Here is a 16,269-nt window from a genome sequence, read left to right on the forward strand (position 1 = left end):
TTTTCAGTGAATATACCTAATGCAGGATTTGGCAGTTCTAAATTTGTTAAACAATTCCCGGTTCAAAAAATAGGCTGAAAAAATGTGTTTAAAATGCAAGTCCTAGTCCAGAACAATGTTTTTTAGAAATGCATACATTGAGATAAAAGGCATATTTTTAAAAAAATATGTATTTTGTGGTAAATATGTATTGAGTGCATAGTTAAATACAAATTTTCAGATGAACTTTTTTTCTTTAAAAAATTGAAGACTAGTATGAAAACAAGATGGAAAGTACTTATAAAATTGCCAAGGAGCACAAATAGACTGTTCATAGAGTGTGTCTTGAAAACCAAGTCCTAGGTTGAAAGATCGTGAGAATTTGGGTATGTTTCATCTGGAGAAGAATTAAGGGATGACACAATAGCCATCTTCATATATTTGAAGAGCAGGCCCATTTGTACTGTGGTGCTCCATGGGGTAGGACTGGAACAAACAGCTTCCTATTACAAGGGAGGGGAAGGAATTAGACCCAACATCTGCGCTATGCATTAAAAGCATCATCATACAAGTTCAAACAGTCATGGCTTCCCCCAAAGACTCCTGGGAACAGTTGTTTGTTAAGGGTATTGAGAGTTGAGAGAGGCCTATTCGTCACACAGTACTACAATTTTCAGGGTGGCTTGACAATCAATCTCTCTTCCCAGGAATTTTTACCTCTCTGAGCAACATAGATCTCTTCCTATGTTACTATCAGTGCCCCCCCCCCGTTGGTACTTCGGGGTACCATTTTGTGAATCTTTGTACTTTTGTCCATTTTGTGAATCTTTGTACTTTTGTCCATTTACTGTATTTATTTTCCCTGATTTGAACTATAAAATGGTGGTTTTATTGAGTCAAAATGAGAGTACCCCTCAACATTTTTTTTAAATAGAAAAAACAACAACAACACTGGTTCCTAGGATATCCTCTTATGTTTCTGGGCAGGAGCATTATAAATCGAGACAACCCACCTGCAATCCACACAGTACAGATTATTCCACTACCTTTGCTCCTTGCAACCTTACTCTGCCAGATGGAAGGAAGAAAAACATAAGACCCGGAATGACTATCCGCATAGCTGCCAAGTTTTCCCTTTTCTCGCGAGGAAGCCTATTCAGCATAATGGAAAATCCCTGAAAAAAGGGATAACTTGGCAGCTATGTATCAGGCATTTGGGATTGGATTGTTGGCTGAGAGGCTTGCTGGCTTCTCTTTAGCTATAGGGAGCTTTAAGAATACAAGTGCCCCGAAGAATGTAACTAGACAGAGGGGGAGAGAGAGAGAAACAAAGATGGAGTACCAGAGAGAGGGAGAGAAAGAAAGAAAGAAAGGAGAAAGTGATGCAAACTTCACCCACTGCCCACCTGTAGCCATTGTGAAGCTATTCCTGCGTGTTGTATTTTAAAATTGCTCATGTACCCAGTTCTAGAATTGTTGATATGGGGAAGAGGGGGTGAAAAGTATTTTAAATAGATAGGCATAGTGGTGGGTCTACATTTATGGGGGCCCATTTGCAACCAGCAAGAAGGTCTAGGTAACCACTGTTCTCTTCTTCAATGGGGCTGTTCCATGACAGCCCACCAAACCTTTACAACATCTTGGGTAGAGCATGGTGCTGATAATGCCAAGGTTGCAGGTTTGATCCCCATATGGAACAAGCTGGACTACAGTTCCCATCATCCCTGGCCACTGGTCCTGTTAGCTAGGGATGATGCAAGTTGCAGTCCCAAAACATCTGGAGGGCCAAGTTTGGGGGTGCCTGAACTAGATGATCCTTGTGGTCTCAACTCTATATTTCTATGATTCTATGAACATCTGTGGTACTGACTCTCAAATGATGGGATTGTTGAAATATATTCAACTCAAATTTGGTCTAGCAGACCCCCAAATTTTAAGCAATGAGGACTATTCTGGGGCCCATCTGGGATTAGAGGCCCTGAAGACTAAGCTTCATTAGTTTCATAGTAGATCTGCCCCTACATAGGCAAATAGACAAATTCACCATTGAAACATAAAATAAGAAATGCATAGAATGTATTGTAAGGGCCAGCCAGAAAATTTAAAAAAGGTGACATCTTCAATATTGTCTTAGCAAAAATTATGTGGTCCCCATGGACTAGTGGCCTTCAATGGACAAAGACCCTGATACAATCCTGGGCATCTCAAGGTATAGTCAGGAAAGAATCCTTTCTGAAACTTGGAGAGCTGCTGCTAGTCAGTGTAGACATTACTGAGCTCGATGGACTGTTAGCCTGACTCAGTCTATAGGAGCATCCTATATTCCCAAGACAGTTGACACAGACAACCTTTTACTCACAACTTCTTCTTTTCTTAGTGCCAAGTCGATCAACCGGTCATGTGCTCCTACGGATGTGTCCCTTCATGCAGCATTGTCCCATCATGTGGTGGTGGGTCGCTGACCCCTTATGGTGTCGTTGGTGGCCTCAACCCCTCCTGCATCAACCAGATCCCTCCAGCGGAAGTGGTGATCCAGCCACCCCCCGTGGTCGTGACGATTCCAGGGCCAATTCTCTCAGCCAGCTGTGATCCTGTCTCCGTGGGTGGAAACACACCCTGTGCTGGTTCCGGTCTACTTTCCCGACGCCCACGTAGGTTGTCCTACAACCCTTGCAATCCCTGTGGACCATGCTAAAGAGACAACCCAGGAAACCAACCAGGAATGGAAGGAAAAAACGGAACTGATTCAGGAACGATATAGAAATGCTTTGCACCCCATGTTTCCAACCAAAGTCAGCTGGAAATGCGGGTCTTCCAACTTTTTAAAAAGTATATCTCACTGTATGCATGTTTAGCTTGCCCACCTCCCAATCCACTTCATTTTATGCTATGCAGTCTCCCCCCCCCCCTTAGATTTGACATTGTAAGGTTGTTTATGGAACACAAAGGCTTGGAACAACAAGGCTTCATAGGGTCTACTGTACATGGGAGATCATAATATCACAATATTTAAACACCAAACAGAACAATGCAGATCACTAATGTTGATATAGATCTGAAAACAGGGGGGGGACATCTGCAGGGAGAAGATTGCAATGGGTTGCATCCGACATTAGTCTTACTTAGAGTAGATCCATTGAACTTAATGGACATGACTAACTTGGGCCTTTTTAATTTCAGTGGATCTCTTTTGAATCTGGGTTGGATCCAACACATTTTTATTATTATTTCCAATGTCTTGCAAATGAAAGCAGCTTTCTTCCAAAGGCAATGATCTAATATGAACATCGGTTCAATTAACAATTTAGTATTGCATGCAATTTCTGAAATCTACTGGATAAGTTAGCATTACTTGTGTCACAGGTGGCAAATATATGCCTGCACTGTGCTAATTCAGACTGTAGGTGGAACTCATGTGATGGAAATCTATGGCTCAGTTGTAAAGCACATGCTTTGCATGCAATCAGTCCCAGGTTCAATCCCCAGCACCCCCCAGAAGGCCTGGGAAGGAGCCAGAGGCAGTCAGTGTTAGCAGACCTGAGTTAGATGGACCATAGCATGATTTAATCCATTGGTATAGTCTGGAATAGTATAGAGATTTACTACCTCAATAAAGAACCAGGAAGACTTAGGCATATCTGGAAGTAGATAATAGGAGTCATAGAGTGGTATCCAACTAAATTCTGCTCAGAGCAGACCTATTGAAAATAATAGCCCCGACTTAATGACGTCCATTAAATTAAGTGGGTCAACTCTGAGTAGGACTAATGCTGGATATAACCCGTAAGTATTACGAAGGCAAGCAAATCCAACTGCCTTACTGATTTGTAAAGGTGATTTTTGTTGAAAAGTAATTTAATTTGTGGGTTAAAAAAGAAGAATGGAAATGGATCTTCCTACATGCATGCTGCTTTTGTTCACTTGTTATTTAGACTGTAATCCCCTACACACTGACCTTGGGATTAAGTCTCCTTGAGCTCAGTGGGGCTTACTTCTGAGTACACACGCTATAGAATGACGCTGGTCAGAGCATGAAATGGTCATGGGCAGAGACAACATGATATCTGAACCAAGAGCTAGTGTCAATTTTAATTGCATCCTAAGCCGTGTTCCACTCAACTGAAAAATGCCATATCCATTGTTAATCTTTATGCTTTGCTGTATGACTTTGATATGTTTGGGGATGGGCAGGGGGTTAATAAGATCTTGAGATTACTCTGTCTTTACTTTGATCTATCTTAATAAAGGTCTTGCTGCATCATAAAAAAACCCCTTGCCTTCTTGATCTTTCTGGTTATCCCATTTACATTTTATTTATTTAGTTAAAGCAACAACAGTGAAGATGAGTTAGTCCTACACAGAGCAGACCCATTGAAATTAATGGGCAGGACTGATTTGGGTCCATATGTTGCTAGAACCCAACTCCCATAATCCCTGACCACTGGTCACCCTTGGTGGGTCCGAGGCTCCCCTCAGGAATCCAACAACATCTGAAGAAACAAGTTCATCCCTATACAGAAAAACTTCTGTGCCATCTCTGTGACACACCCGAATGCAAGAGCTCATTTTAGCCTAGTGATAGAATGCCTCATATCTTCTTAACAACATGAGAGCCATGCTGGGTCAGGGATATGGCCCATCTAGTCCAGCATTCTGTTTGCACTGGCCAACCAGATGTTCCCATGGGAAACCTTTGGGCAAGATTCAGGCAAAAGAGCATTCTACTCTAATGCAGTATCCACCAACGTATTCAGAAGCATGACTACCTCCAACCATGGGTTGGCTAGTAGCCACATCATGGCTAGTAGCCACTGATAGACATTCCCTGCATTAAATCGTCTAATCCTTTTTTTAAAAAGCCATATCAAGTGGTGACCATCACTGCCTCCTGTGGGAGTGAGTTTCATAGTTTAACTATGTACTGGGGTCCTTACTAGCCACAGAAGTGGAACCTACAATAAAAAAGTTGCAATGTGGAGAGCCAGCATGGTGTAGTGGTTAAGAGCGGTGGACTCGCAATCTGGTGAAGTGGGTTCACTTCCCTGGTCCTCCACATGCAGCTGCTGGGTGACCTTGGGCTAGTCACACTTCTCTGAAGTCTCTCACCCTCACCAACCTCACAGAGTGTTTGTTGTGGGGGAGGAAGGGAAAGGAGAATGTTAGCCGCTTTGAGACTCCTTAAGGGGAGTGAAAGGCGGGATATCAAGTCCAAACTCCTCCTCCTCCTCTTCCTCCTCCTCCTCCTCCTAATCATTGGTGGTTAGATGAAAGGGAAACAAATAGGACAAATTGCTCCTCCACCCCACTTCCTTCAGCCTTGTAAATCAAGGGGAATACCCCCCAATGAAAACCAGGAGTGGAGAACCTATTGCCTGGAAGTGGCTGGAAGTCATTTCCCACCTGCCCCAGCCAGCAAGGCTAATTGTCAGGGATAATGAGGTGTGCTCCTGTCCAGCCCACCCAAGTTTGGACAAGAAAGGTGTTTCAGCAATGTGAGCTTCAAGAAACTATGCAGTATGGAATGGAGGCCAAAAGATGAAAGACTAAAACACACGTGTTATCCGAAGGTTGCAAAAGCTTTATTAAAAGGTCACAGAAATGGCATTAATAGTTGCAGAAGAGTCAATGAAAAGAACACAGAAGCACCTTGGCCCTGTGGACTTCAAAGCAAAGGTGGGGAGATAATGAAGTGCCCAGCTTCAGCAGTGGTTCTTTGGAGTCAGCACTTCTGAACCAAGGCCTATGGATCTGTATAGAGTTTTCTGATCAATGGTTGTTTCATAAGGATATTCTTCTCAGGTTGGATCAGTCTACAAGCAAATGCTCCCACGGCGTCCCACAAGAGACTTCCTTCCAATGATTCCACCCCTTCTCCAGCTGCCAGAGCCCAAGCCATAACCCCCATAGCTTCCAAGAAGGCCACCCCCATAGCCATAGCCACCAAAGCCTCCTGCCAGCCCAGAGCCACCAACAGCACATGGAGTGTTGCCTCCAACAGCCACAGGCTCACAGCTGGCAGAGAGGATGGGCCCTGGGATGGTCACAACGGAGGCAGGTGGCTGGATCACGACCTCTGCTGGTGGGATCTGGTTGATGGGTTGTGGGATAACCCCATCCAAGGTGCCAAGCTGTGCTGAGTTGGTGCTTGCTCCTGAACCAATGCCATAAGCACCGGCATAGCCGAGGCCACCATAGCCAAGACCACCATAGCCCAAACCGGCAGAGCCAAGGCCTCCATAACCAAAACCTCCATAGCCAAGACCTCCGGAGCCAAGACTTCCTGCTGATCCAAATCCAACAGTGGGGCAGGAAGCAAGGGATGGGACAGCACAGGATGGGCCACAGGAAACCATGGTTTCAGTGATGGGATGAATCTAGAACAAATTTTGAGAAACAGATATGCATCAGAATCGCAAAGGGTGTATGCAGTTTGCGTCTTCTCCCACTCACTGCACAATCTCTGTAGCCTTATTATACAAATGGGAGAGCCTGTCTTTTCAGTGTATCGTAATAGCTCCCCTACTTCTTTAGAGTTTATTTCTGAGGTGGGATACCCTCTTCCACCCGAGGCCTGCATCCCTTTTCGACAACTTTTTGGAGGCCACTTGGGGGCGGGAGTAGGAAAAGAGGGTGGGACAAAGAATCTAAATGGCATGCCAGATCAGACCCCACATCTCAATTTGTCCAGCATTTCATTTTCAACACTGCCCAGCCCGAAATTTATGGGATGTCTACAATAACCAGTATTCAGGGAGCATCTGAACCATCTAGCTAAGAAGCTGTCAGTGTTTCAAAGCAGTGTTTCAAATCTAACTTGTGGGACTCTAGATGTTGCTGGACTCCAGCTCCCATTGGAAGTAGCCACCATGACCAATGATGATCAATAATGATGGGACCTGTAGTCTAGCATCATCTAGTGGGTTACAGGTAAGGGGGGGAATTCTACATCACCCCATTTAGAATCTATGGCCCTCCAGATGTTCCTGGACTAGAACTTCCACCAGACCAGATCAGCATGGTCCAAAGGGATGGAAGTGGTAATCTAATCCAGAATCATCTGGATGGTCAAAGGTTAGCTATCCCAGTACTGAAGAATTGTAGAGTCTAGCGGAAGTTCCAGCTAAGCCTAGATTTACCTAAATTTTCTATAAGAATGAAAATACCTCCAAGGAAACCCAACTTTCTATAGAAATGAAAACACCTACAAGAAAACATACTCACCTGCTTCTCTGGGAAGATGCTGTTGTGAAGATGGGAGAGTCAAACGAAGCTGCTGGAATTTCGGAGAGAAGTCTAAGCTTTTATACTCTTCTTCCAGCCTCCCTACTGGTTAGGACACAACCCTTTTCTCGTAAAATTTCTCCTTTGCTGGAGACAATTTTTTTTTCATGTGCAGAAATTTGCTTGACTAAGCAGAAGGAATTTAAGGATTAACCTGCTTTTGCCACAATGCAGTATGAAGACTCTTAACATTTTTAATCTTCCCTCTATCATTGTCCACAGCATGGTGTTCTTCAATTTACACCCAGATCATCAAAGCACTTCAAAAAGCATTCATTATAATCTTTCCATCATTTAATGCTTGTAATGTTCGTAATTTATTTGCAACACATGCTACGTGCTGGTAGCAGTAGCTTAATAGTCCTCATTAAAAAATGATGAAGCCAACTCAAATAACTGCACCATTATGTTTTAAATTGCTTTGTAAAGAAATGTGCCTTCGTGTACAGAAGGTTACATCCATGGACTGGGGGTGAATTTGATTATGTCTGCATTTTAATGAGAAATAATTTAGCATGTCTCAAGAAAGGGTGATCTGAAACACACACGACCTTCAAGACATTCACTTCTTCATATTTGAATATGTGTTCCTCCAACCAATCTGTACAAAAAATGTGTATATTAAAGGGAAATGTGCATAAAATTGATAGTGAAATTAGCATACAAAATGTAGGCAAAAGTTGCACCAAAATGTTGGTGAATTTCTGTTTAAATGTGAAGAATTGAATTTGAGAGAGAGATAGAAATGAGAACCAAAACTGAACAGTTTCTTCCATCCCACCTTGTTTGAAACTACATCAGGTGTGGGGGACCTGTGACCCTCCAAATATTACTGAACTACAACTCCCATCATCCATGTCCCTTGGCCACATTTGTTGGTGCTGATGTGAGTCGGTGGAGCTCCAGTTGGGGTAACAGTTGTAAGAGTTGGCAGAGACCCATCCCATCTCTGACCTATTTCCAAACCAACTAAACCAGGGGTCAGCAACCTAAGGCCCATTGGCCACAAGCAGCCCATGGGGTCATTTAACTGGCCCATGGACCCTTGCTACCACCTCGGGGACCCCCACTGCCCACTCGGGTGGTTCCTGTGCGCCATGCTAAACAGTTGCGGAGCAGAGCAGTGACCGCCTTCCGCAATGCTGGCTGGCTTCCCAATGGCTACAGGAAGCTCCTGCAGCCAATGGGAAGCTGCATACACCTCCCCACGCCAGAAAGAGCACCGGAAATAGTGTTTGTGCATGCAGTCCAGCCCACTGTGGCATCTGCAGGACTGTGAACCGGCCCAAGCCACAAAAACTTTGCCGACCCCTGAACTAAACCATGAGTGATGCTCCACAGCCAGTTGGTTGCATAGGAGCTTGTTGAGGGTGATGAGAATGGTATCTCAGTAGCACTGGGATGATCAAAATTTTGCCACCTCTGAACTAAGTCATGCTCAGATTAAATCCATGTGAGTGCGAGTGGAGGAAAACTCTAGTGGAATGTAGTTGAACACTGGTGAGAGCCGGTGTGGTGTAGTGGTTAAGAGCGGTGGACTCGTAATCTGGTGAACCAGGTTCACATCTCCGCTCCTCTACATGCAGCTGCTGGGTGACCTTGGGCTAGTCACACTCCTCTGAAGTCTCTCAGCCTCACTCACCTCACAGAGGGTTTGTTGAGGGGGAGGAAGGGAAAGGAGAATGTTAGCCGCTTTGAGACTCCTTTGGGTAGTGATAAAGCGGGATATCAAGTCCAAACTCTTCTTCTTCTCTTCATCATCATCGAGCCTACCTGGTGAAAATGGTATACATTGCTGCCTCCATTGCATCCTCTTTGTGTCGTCCCACAGAGCTTTTCCAGGTACTGTTGAGCCTTTTACAATCTGGCCTGAAGGAGGTGAGGGGGAATAAATGGCAGCTTGTTTGCAAAGCATTTCGAGGATAGAATTGCTTCCATGTACTAGAACCTTGACTCCACTGTTTACATCGGATGAACCTCTAGAGGTGTCCAGAGCTCTGTCTAGTTTTGTCACACTAGGTGAGTATCAGTTAGTAAGGCTCAAGGATGTGGACAAGGTGCTTTGATCAGTCAGGGCAAAACCACGTGCACTCTGGACCCTTGCCCCTCTTGGCTGATAAAAATTAGCAGGGAGGGGACAGCTGCTGGGCCAGGGAGACAATTAATGCCTCATTAATTGCAAGAGGCATTAATTGTCAAGAACTGCCTGCATGAAGGAGAGAGTGGTGATACCACACAAGAAACCCTCTGTGGATTCAGAAAATCTAAGAAATTACTGGCCACTTGCCAATCCTCTCCAGAGCAAGGCTCCTGCATGGGTGGTCATGGAACGGATCCAGGCATTCTTGGAGCAAACTGATTTTCTAGGTCCATTTCACTTGGGGTTTAGGCCCAGTTTTGGCACAGAAACTGTATGATAACCTCTGTTGGGAGAGAGCCAGGGGAAATGTGTCCTTGTTTGTGTTTTCATGTTTTCTGCCACATTGGTCTGTACAGCAACTTTCCAAGAGTTTAACTTCACCCGCAAATGCACACTCCTCCATTTTCTTCCAAAACAGACAAATTCCAACTCAATTCTCCTCAGCCTCTCAGTGACTTCCGATACTATCAATCATGATATCCTTCTGGAACGATAGCAGGCATAGGCAAACTCGGCCCTCCAGATGTTTTTGCACTACAGTTCCCATCATCCCTGACCACTGGTCCTGTTAGCTAGGGATCATGGGAGTTGTAGTCCCGAAACACCTGGAGGGCCGAGTTTGCCTATGCCTGAGCAATAGTATGAGTTAGGGGTGGGTGGCATGGTCCGACTTAGATACTTAGATGGTCTTTTCCAGGGGATTATGCTTGGTGAGTGCTGTTCAATATGGGGTTCCTCAGGGTTCAATCTTATTGCTTATGCTGTTTAACATCTACATGAAACTGCTGAGTGGAGTTGTATACAGTTTTGGAGTATGTTTCCGCCAATATGCTAGTGACGCAGAGCTCTGCTTCTTCTTGATATCTGCAGGTGAGGCAGTGGATGTGCTAGAACAGGCTTCCTCAACTCCGGCCCTCTAGGTGTTTTGAGACTACAATTCCCATCATCCATGACCACTGGTCCTGCTAGCTAGGGATCATGGGAGTTGTAGGCCAAAAACTTCTGGAGAGCCGAGGTTGAGGAAGCCTGCACTAGACCATTGTCTGGCCTCAGTAAGAGACTGGATAAGGACCAATAAACAGAAGTTCAGTTCAGATAAGACTGAGTCGGTGAATAGTTCCCTAGATCAGATGGATAGGAGGTTGCCTGCTTTTGATGAATTATAGAATCTTAGAGTTGGAAGGGACCCAAGGGTCATCTAGTCCAACCCCAAGGTTTACATTCCCTCTGAAGGAGCGAGTTTTCAGCTTAGTACGTATAGACATCAGTGAAAACCAACCAGTTGATCTCTATGCCTTCACTCTTGCCTTTCAACAGGTGAAACTGAGTTTGAGTTTCAGGAATGATTCCATGTGCAAAAAAATCCATGGATTTGTTGAGGTGGTGGTTGCAATTAAAAAAAAAGTGTCAGAGTTGTTTTCTTCCAACTACTGGTAACAGCCATTAAGTCAGCAGAATGCTAACAGAGAAGAAGGTGAACTGGCCGCTTGATGCCTTGGGAAGCTGTGATCACAGAGAATGTGGTAAAGCCATGAAGCAATTAGGCAAAGAAATGTCTCGATCTGTTCTGAACTAGCATGTGTGGAGCCTTGAAATCCCTGAGGGATGTTGGGAGAAATTCTGACTTCAGTACCTCCCCAATGCTTCGTCAGCTCAGCAACACCAGAAGCAAGGGATAAGGATCTAATAAAGAACCGTCCTTAAAATTGGCCAGTTGGGATCTTTGCTTTAATATCTGAAGGTTCCTCCTCAAGAGATTTTGATGAGACATTAAAAGATGAGCTGCACAAACCCAGCCATGCCTTCTCAGGGAGGTTCCATGTGTCCCCATTCCCTTTATTGGGGTTGGGAGAACTGTGCCCCCTTCTGAATTTAATGGACTCCCAACCCCTCATCAGCCAGTGTGGTCCACCCTCAGGCATGTTGGGAGTTGGAATCCATCATCATTGGGGGGGGGGCACAGTTTTCTGAGCCAGTTTATATGGGGAGAGGCGGTCTTTGGGGCATTGCAGTCCTGAGCTACAGAATGCAAATAAATATTTCGGATCCTACTTGCTCAAAGATGGAAGAAGGACAAACTACCTACAAAAGAAGAATAGTTGATAAAGATGATGGACTATGCCGAAATGGTGAAAACGATCGGGAAAATCAGAGATCAAGAGGACAATAAATTGAATAAAGAATGGGGAAATTTTATAAGTCACTTGAAAGAACACTGTAAACAATTAAAAACATTGGCAGGATTTTTTTTAAAAAAAACCACTTGCAATGAAGCGAGAACTATGATAAAAAACTGAGTTTTAAGAAAATATGGAGAATGTGACATGATGCAATTTGATAAGAATATATAGGGAAACCATGGAGGGAAGTTCGGGGATTCTGAGAATCCTGTTTGTAAAATGATTATGACTTATGTATGATGAAAATTGTTAAAAGTGAAAATGAATTTAAATTTTTATAGATATATAAGAAGGAATGCAAATAAATTTTCCACTGATTGCATAGGTTTCAAGAATTCTGATATTAAAACAAAACCACACTGCTAAGACTCCAAAACTCATACTAACAACGACTGCTTGTATCTTCACCCTGCTACAACTCTTACATTTTGTGAGAATGGACACATTGTGGAAGGTCTTTTTACTATCCCAAATTAAATACGAGCCAAAGATTACCCCTTGCCTCTCTCCTTACCGTGTTTCTCCTAAAATAAGACGGTCCTCAAAAATAAGCCATGTCAGGCTTTTAATTAGTAGAATAAATATAAGACATCCCCCGAAAATAAGCCGGGGGTGGGAGCCGCTTCAGGGAGCGCAGCGCGAAGAGCCTGGTGAGAGGCAGCTGCGGCTGCAGGTGAAGCCCGGGATCTGCGTGGGCGACTGGGGGCGAACGCACTGAGCGCTGCGGCGGTGGCGAAGAAGCGCCCGATCAGCCCGCTTCTCAGCTGATCGGGCGCCTCTTCGCTACCGCCGCAGCGCTCAGTGCGTTCACCCCCAGTCGCCCACGCAGATCCCGGGCTTCACCTGCAGCCGCAGCTGCCTCTCACCGGGCTCTTCGTGCTGCCGCTTCGGGGAGCACAGTGCAGCGCGAAGAGCACTCTTCTGGTGCTCTTGTGCGTGCGTGCGCGCGAGGGAGAAGTCCCCTTTTCCTTACCCAGGTGCAGCAGCAGGAGGTTACCCCCGCGAGGTGGGCAGTCTGTGCTCTGCACACACACACACACACCGTTTCGCCTCGCTCCGTCTCTCCCCCCTCCGCAAAGACACCAAAAAAAAAAAAAAGACATCCCCTGAAAATAAGCCGTGGTGTGTTTTTGGGGAGGAAAAATAAATATAAGACGTGTCTTATTTTAGGAGAAACACGGTATATACTATGTTTCTGTAAGGGAAAACTGTTGTCATGGTGTAGTTCTCATGGGTGCCAGTAGGTGGCAACTGCAACATGATGACAGAGCAGCAGGCAGGTGGCACAGGCAGGCGGAAAAGTGAGTACAAGGGCTGAGGAAGCTGCTGAGGAATAGCTAGGTGAGGACAGGGCACCTCCCCTCTCCAGCAGCTGTGCTGCTCTGCTGCATACCTCTGGCCAATACTGCTGTTTCAGCCTCAGCAGCATCAGATGCCAAGGAGGAAGAATGGGGCAACAAAGCAGGCAAGCAGCCTCCGGGGGGAGGAGGATGGAACCAGAGGCAGACAGGCAGCCGGATCAAGCTTTGAAGATTTCCACACTCTTCCCTGAGTGAGGGCATCCTGAGGAAGTTTGCAGACGGCACCAAATTGGGAGGGGTGGCCAATACCCCAGAGGACAGGATCACACTTCAAAATGACCTTAACAGATTAGACAACTGGGTCAAAGCAAACAAGATGAATTTTAACAAGGAGAAATGTAAAGTACTACACTTGGGCAAAAAAAATGAAAGGCACAAATACAGGATGGGAGACACCTGGCTTGAGAGCAGTACATGTGAAAAGGATCTAGGAGTCTTGGTAGACCACAAACTTGACATGAGTCAGCAGTGTGATGCAGCAGCTAAAAAAGCCAATGCAATTCTGGGCTGCATCAATAGGAGTATAGCATCTAGATCAAGGGAAGTAATAGTACCACTGTATTCTGCTCTGGTCAGACCTCACCTGGAGTACTGTGTCCAGTTCTGGGCACCAGAGTTCAAGAAGGATACTGACAAGCTGGAACGTATTCAGAGGAGGGCAACCAAAATGGTCAAAGACCTGGAAACGATGCCTTATGAGGAACGGCTTAGGGAGCTGGGTATGTTTAGCCTGGAGAAGAGAAGGTTAAGAGATGATATGATAGCCATGTTCAAATATATAAAAGGATGTCATATAGAGGAGGGAGAAAGGTTGTTTTCTGCTGCTCCAGAGATGCGGACACGGAGCAATGGATTCAAACTACAAGAAAGAAGACTCCACCTAAACATTAGGAAGAACTTCCTGTCAGTAAGAGCTGTTCGGCAGTGGAATTTTTCTTATCTGTCCTGAACACTTCATGTAATTGATGGTATTGGATCCAACCCGTAAGGTGTTGTTTAATTTTCTCATCATCTTTAATTACCAATTTATTGTCTTTCTCCTTAATCAGATCTTTATATGTGGCCATTCTAATTCCATATTTTTCTTTTAAATTGGATTTTACCATCAATGACAGCCCTTGTGGAAAGATAACTGCCCAGGTAAAATGTGATCGACAAGTGATCCACACTCCACACTTTCCAACGTTACACCATTGAGTTGCATTTGTGGCACTGCAGAGGGGTTGTTTTGTGCTTGTTGGTGCAGCACTTTGGTTTTCTGGATATTGAACAATAGGCCATGTTGTTCGTCAGCTTCTGCAAAGATATTTAGGGTGGTTTGGAGGTCATCCTCTGAGTGTACAGATACTACGTTGTCATCAGCATACTGAAGCTCTATGATGGAAGTTATGGTAACCTTACTCTTTGCTTTCAGCTTACTCAGATTAAAAAGCTTTCATATATCTCTTTGATATATGACTCCAGTGGGGAGTTTCCCCTCCACAAAGTGTAGGATCATGGCAATCAAAATAGTGAATAGAGTTGGGGCAGTAACACAACCCTGTTTAACATCTGGTTCCACCGTGAATGGTTCACTTTGAGAGCCATTATTATCTGTGATTGTCACTGTCATACTATCATGGAGGAGCTGAATGATGTTTACAAATTTATATGGGCAGTCAATTTTCAGAAGGACAGTCCACAGGGCATTACAATTTACAGTGTCGAAAGCCGTAGTAAGGTCAATAAACGCCATATACAGGGGTTGGTTTTGCTCTCTGCATTTTTCTTGAAACTGTTGAGAGGTGAAAATGAAATCATGTCCACTGTCCCCCTAGAAGGTCTAAAACCATTTTGGGATTCAGGAAGTGTTTGCTAAGATCCTTCAAGAATTTTGCTGGCTGCAGCTGATAAAGAGATGCACCAATAGTTTCCGCAATCCATTTTATCACCTTTTCTAAAAGAGATTGATAATTTTGGCATCCCTAAAGCCTGCTGGGATCTCTTCTCTCCCTCCCAGACTCTTTTTTCCAATGAGCTTGTGATACTACTGTTATTTTTACCTTTACACTTTTGAGAAACTACCATTTGTTGCCGTGCTTCACAACTCTCTAGGCATCCACAACCAACAATAAAATCCATTCCCCCAAAATCCATTTACTCCATCAGTCAAAGGAACTGCTTCAAGCTTCTGCCTATATTTACTTTTGAAGTCAGTCATTTTAGCAAAGTCTGGTGAGGAGAGAGCTGCTATTCTTGAATCCATCTCTTTCTGTATCTGCTTCATCACAAACTGAATTTGCTCCCTGAATATTAGACAAGGACTCCACCTCAGCGGAAAACAGTCCCCAAGTATGCCTACAGCAGCTTTTACCTTTTGACTCCTAGTGACAGTGTAAACCTTCTCTCCTGTTCCCAGTACATTCTGCCTAAGAATTTTGGCTCATCTTTCCCTCTCCAATAAATCTTTGCCTCAGACACTGGGAGCTAATCTGGATGTTGTGAGGCAACATCTTTGTGGAAGTATCTAGATCTTCTCTTAATAAAGTGATTCCTGTACCTGTGTCTAGAGATGCCCAGTATGTGCTGTTATTCATTAAAACTTCCTCCATTAACTCAGTGTCAAAGTTTGCAGCTTTCTCAAACCTCATTTTACAGAGTTTAACCTCTTGGGAGGGCTTTGGGGGAGATGTCTACAGCTTTTGCCATTTTAACTGGGGAGCTAGGGCACTAGGTGTTACCGACCTGACTTTCCACCGTTCCAGAAGATGTGGCGATTGCCACTAATTTGGACGGCTTTAAATGCAGATTACAAATCAATAAATGAAGTCAAGGTTTAAATGTGCTTAATTTTTTTTTTTAACTCGTGTATGCAATAATTTAAAACTGTATCAAAATACAGTATCTGACTGAGAGGCTGGGTAATCCTGCACCATTTGACTACATTATCTCCCATCAAAAAATATGTTATTGTCCAAAGTCTTGTAACATATTGATTACAAAAGCTACATTGCACAATACATTCCACACGATGTACATATGCAAATGTTGCAAAACTACAAAAGATTATCCAGCTATTATGACTGTTGCTCCCTGAATAAATAATGGTTTGAGGCACTCTGAAAGGGGACCCAGCACTTGTTTTGAAAAAGGGGGAAATGATAATTCTCTCAAGGCGAATGTACCTTATTCTAACCACATAGAACTAAACCATTCAGGGGGCCAGAGAGAAAGATGTCCTGCAAATGCACTGATTTTAGTTTGGCCAAAAACTGCTTCAGACACCTAGCTATGCGGAACTGAGGCTCTACATTTAAAAATCAAGACAAACAGGTGATCAGAATGCAGA

The 16,269-nt window shown here is 44.3% G+C and overlaps 1 protein-coding gene across 1 annotated transcript; it reads right to left on the reverse strand.

Moving 5' to 3' along the window:
- Positions 1-5,789: 5,789 nt before the first annotated feature.
- On the reverse strand, positions 5,790-6,332 carry LOC118077811 (claw keratin-like). Its single transcript, XM_035101537.2, has one exon. The coding sequence runs from the start codon at positions 6,330-6,332 to the stop codon at positions 5,790-5,792; it is 543 nt and encodes a 180-aa protein (XP_034957428.1).
- Between the last annotated feature and the right edge of the window lie 9,937 nt (positions 6,333-16,269).

Source organism: Zootoca vivipara, chromosome 17 (genome assembly GCF_963506605.1).
Source record: "Zootoca vivipara chromosome 17, rZooViv1.1, whole genome shotgun sequence".
NCBI classification, from domain to species: Eukaryota; Metazoa; Chordata; class Lepidosauria; order Squamata; family Lacertidae; genus Zootoca; species Zootoca vivipara.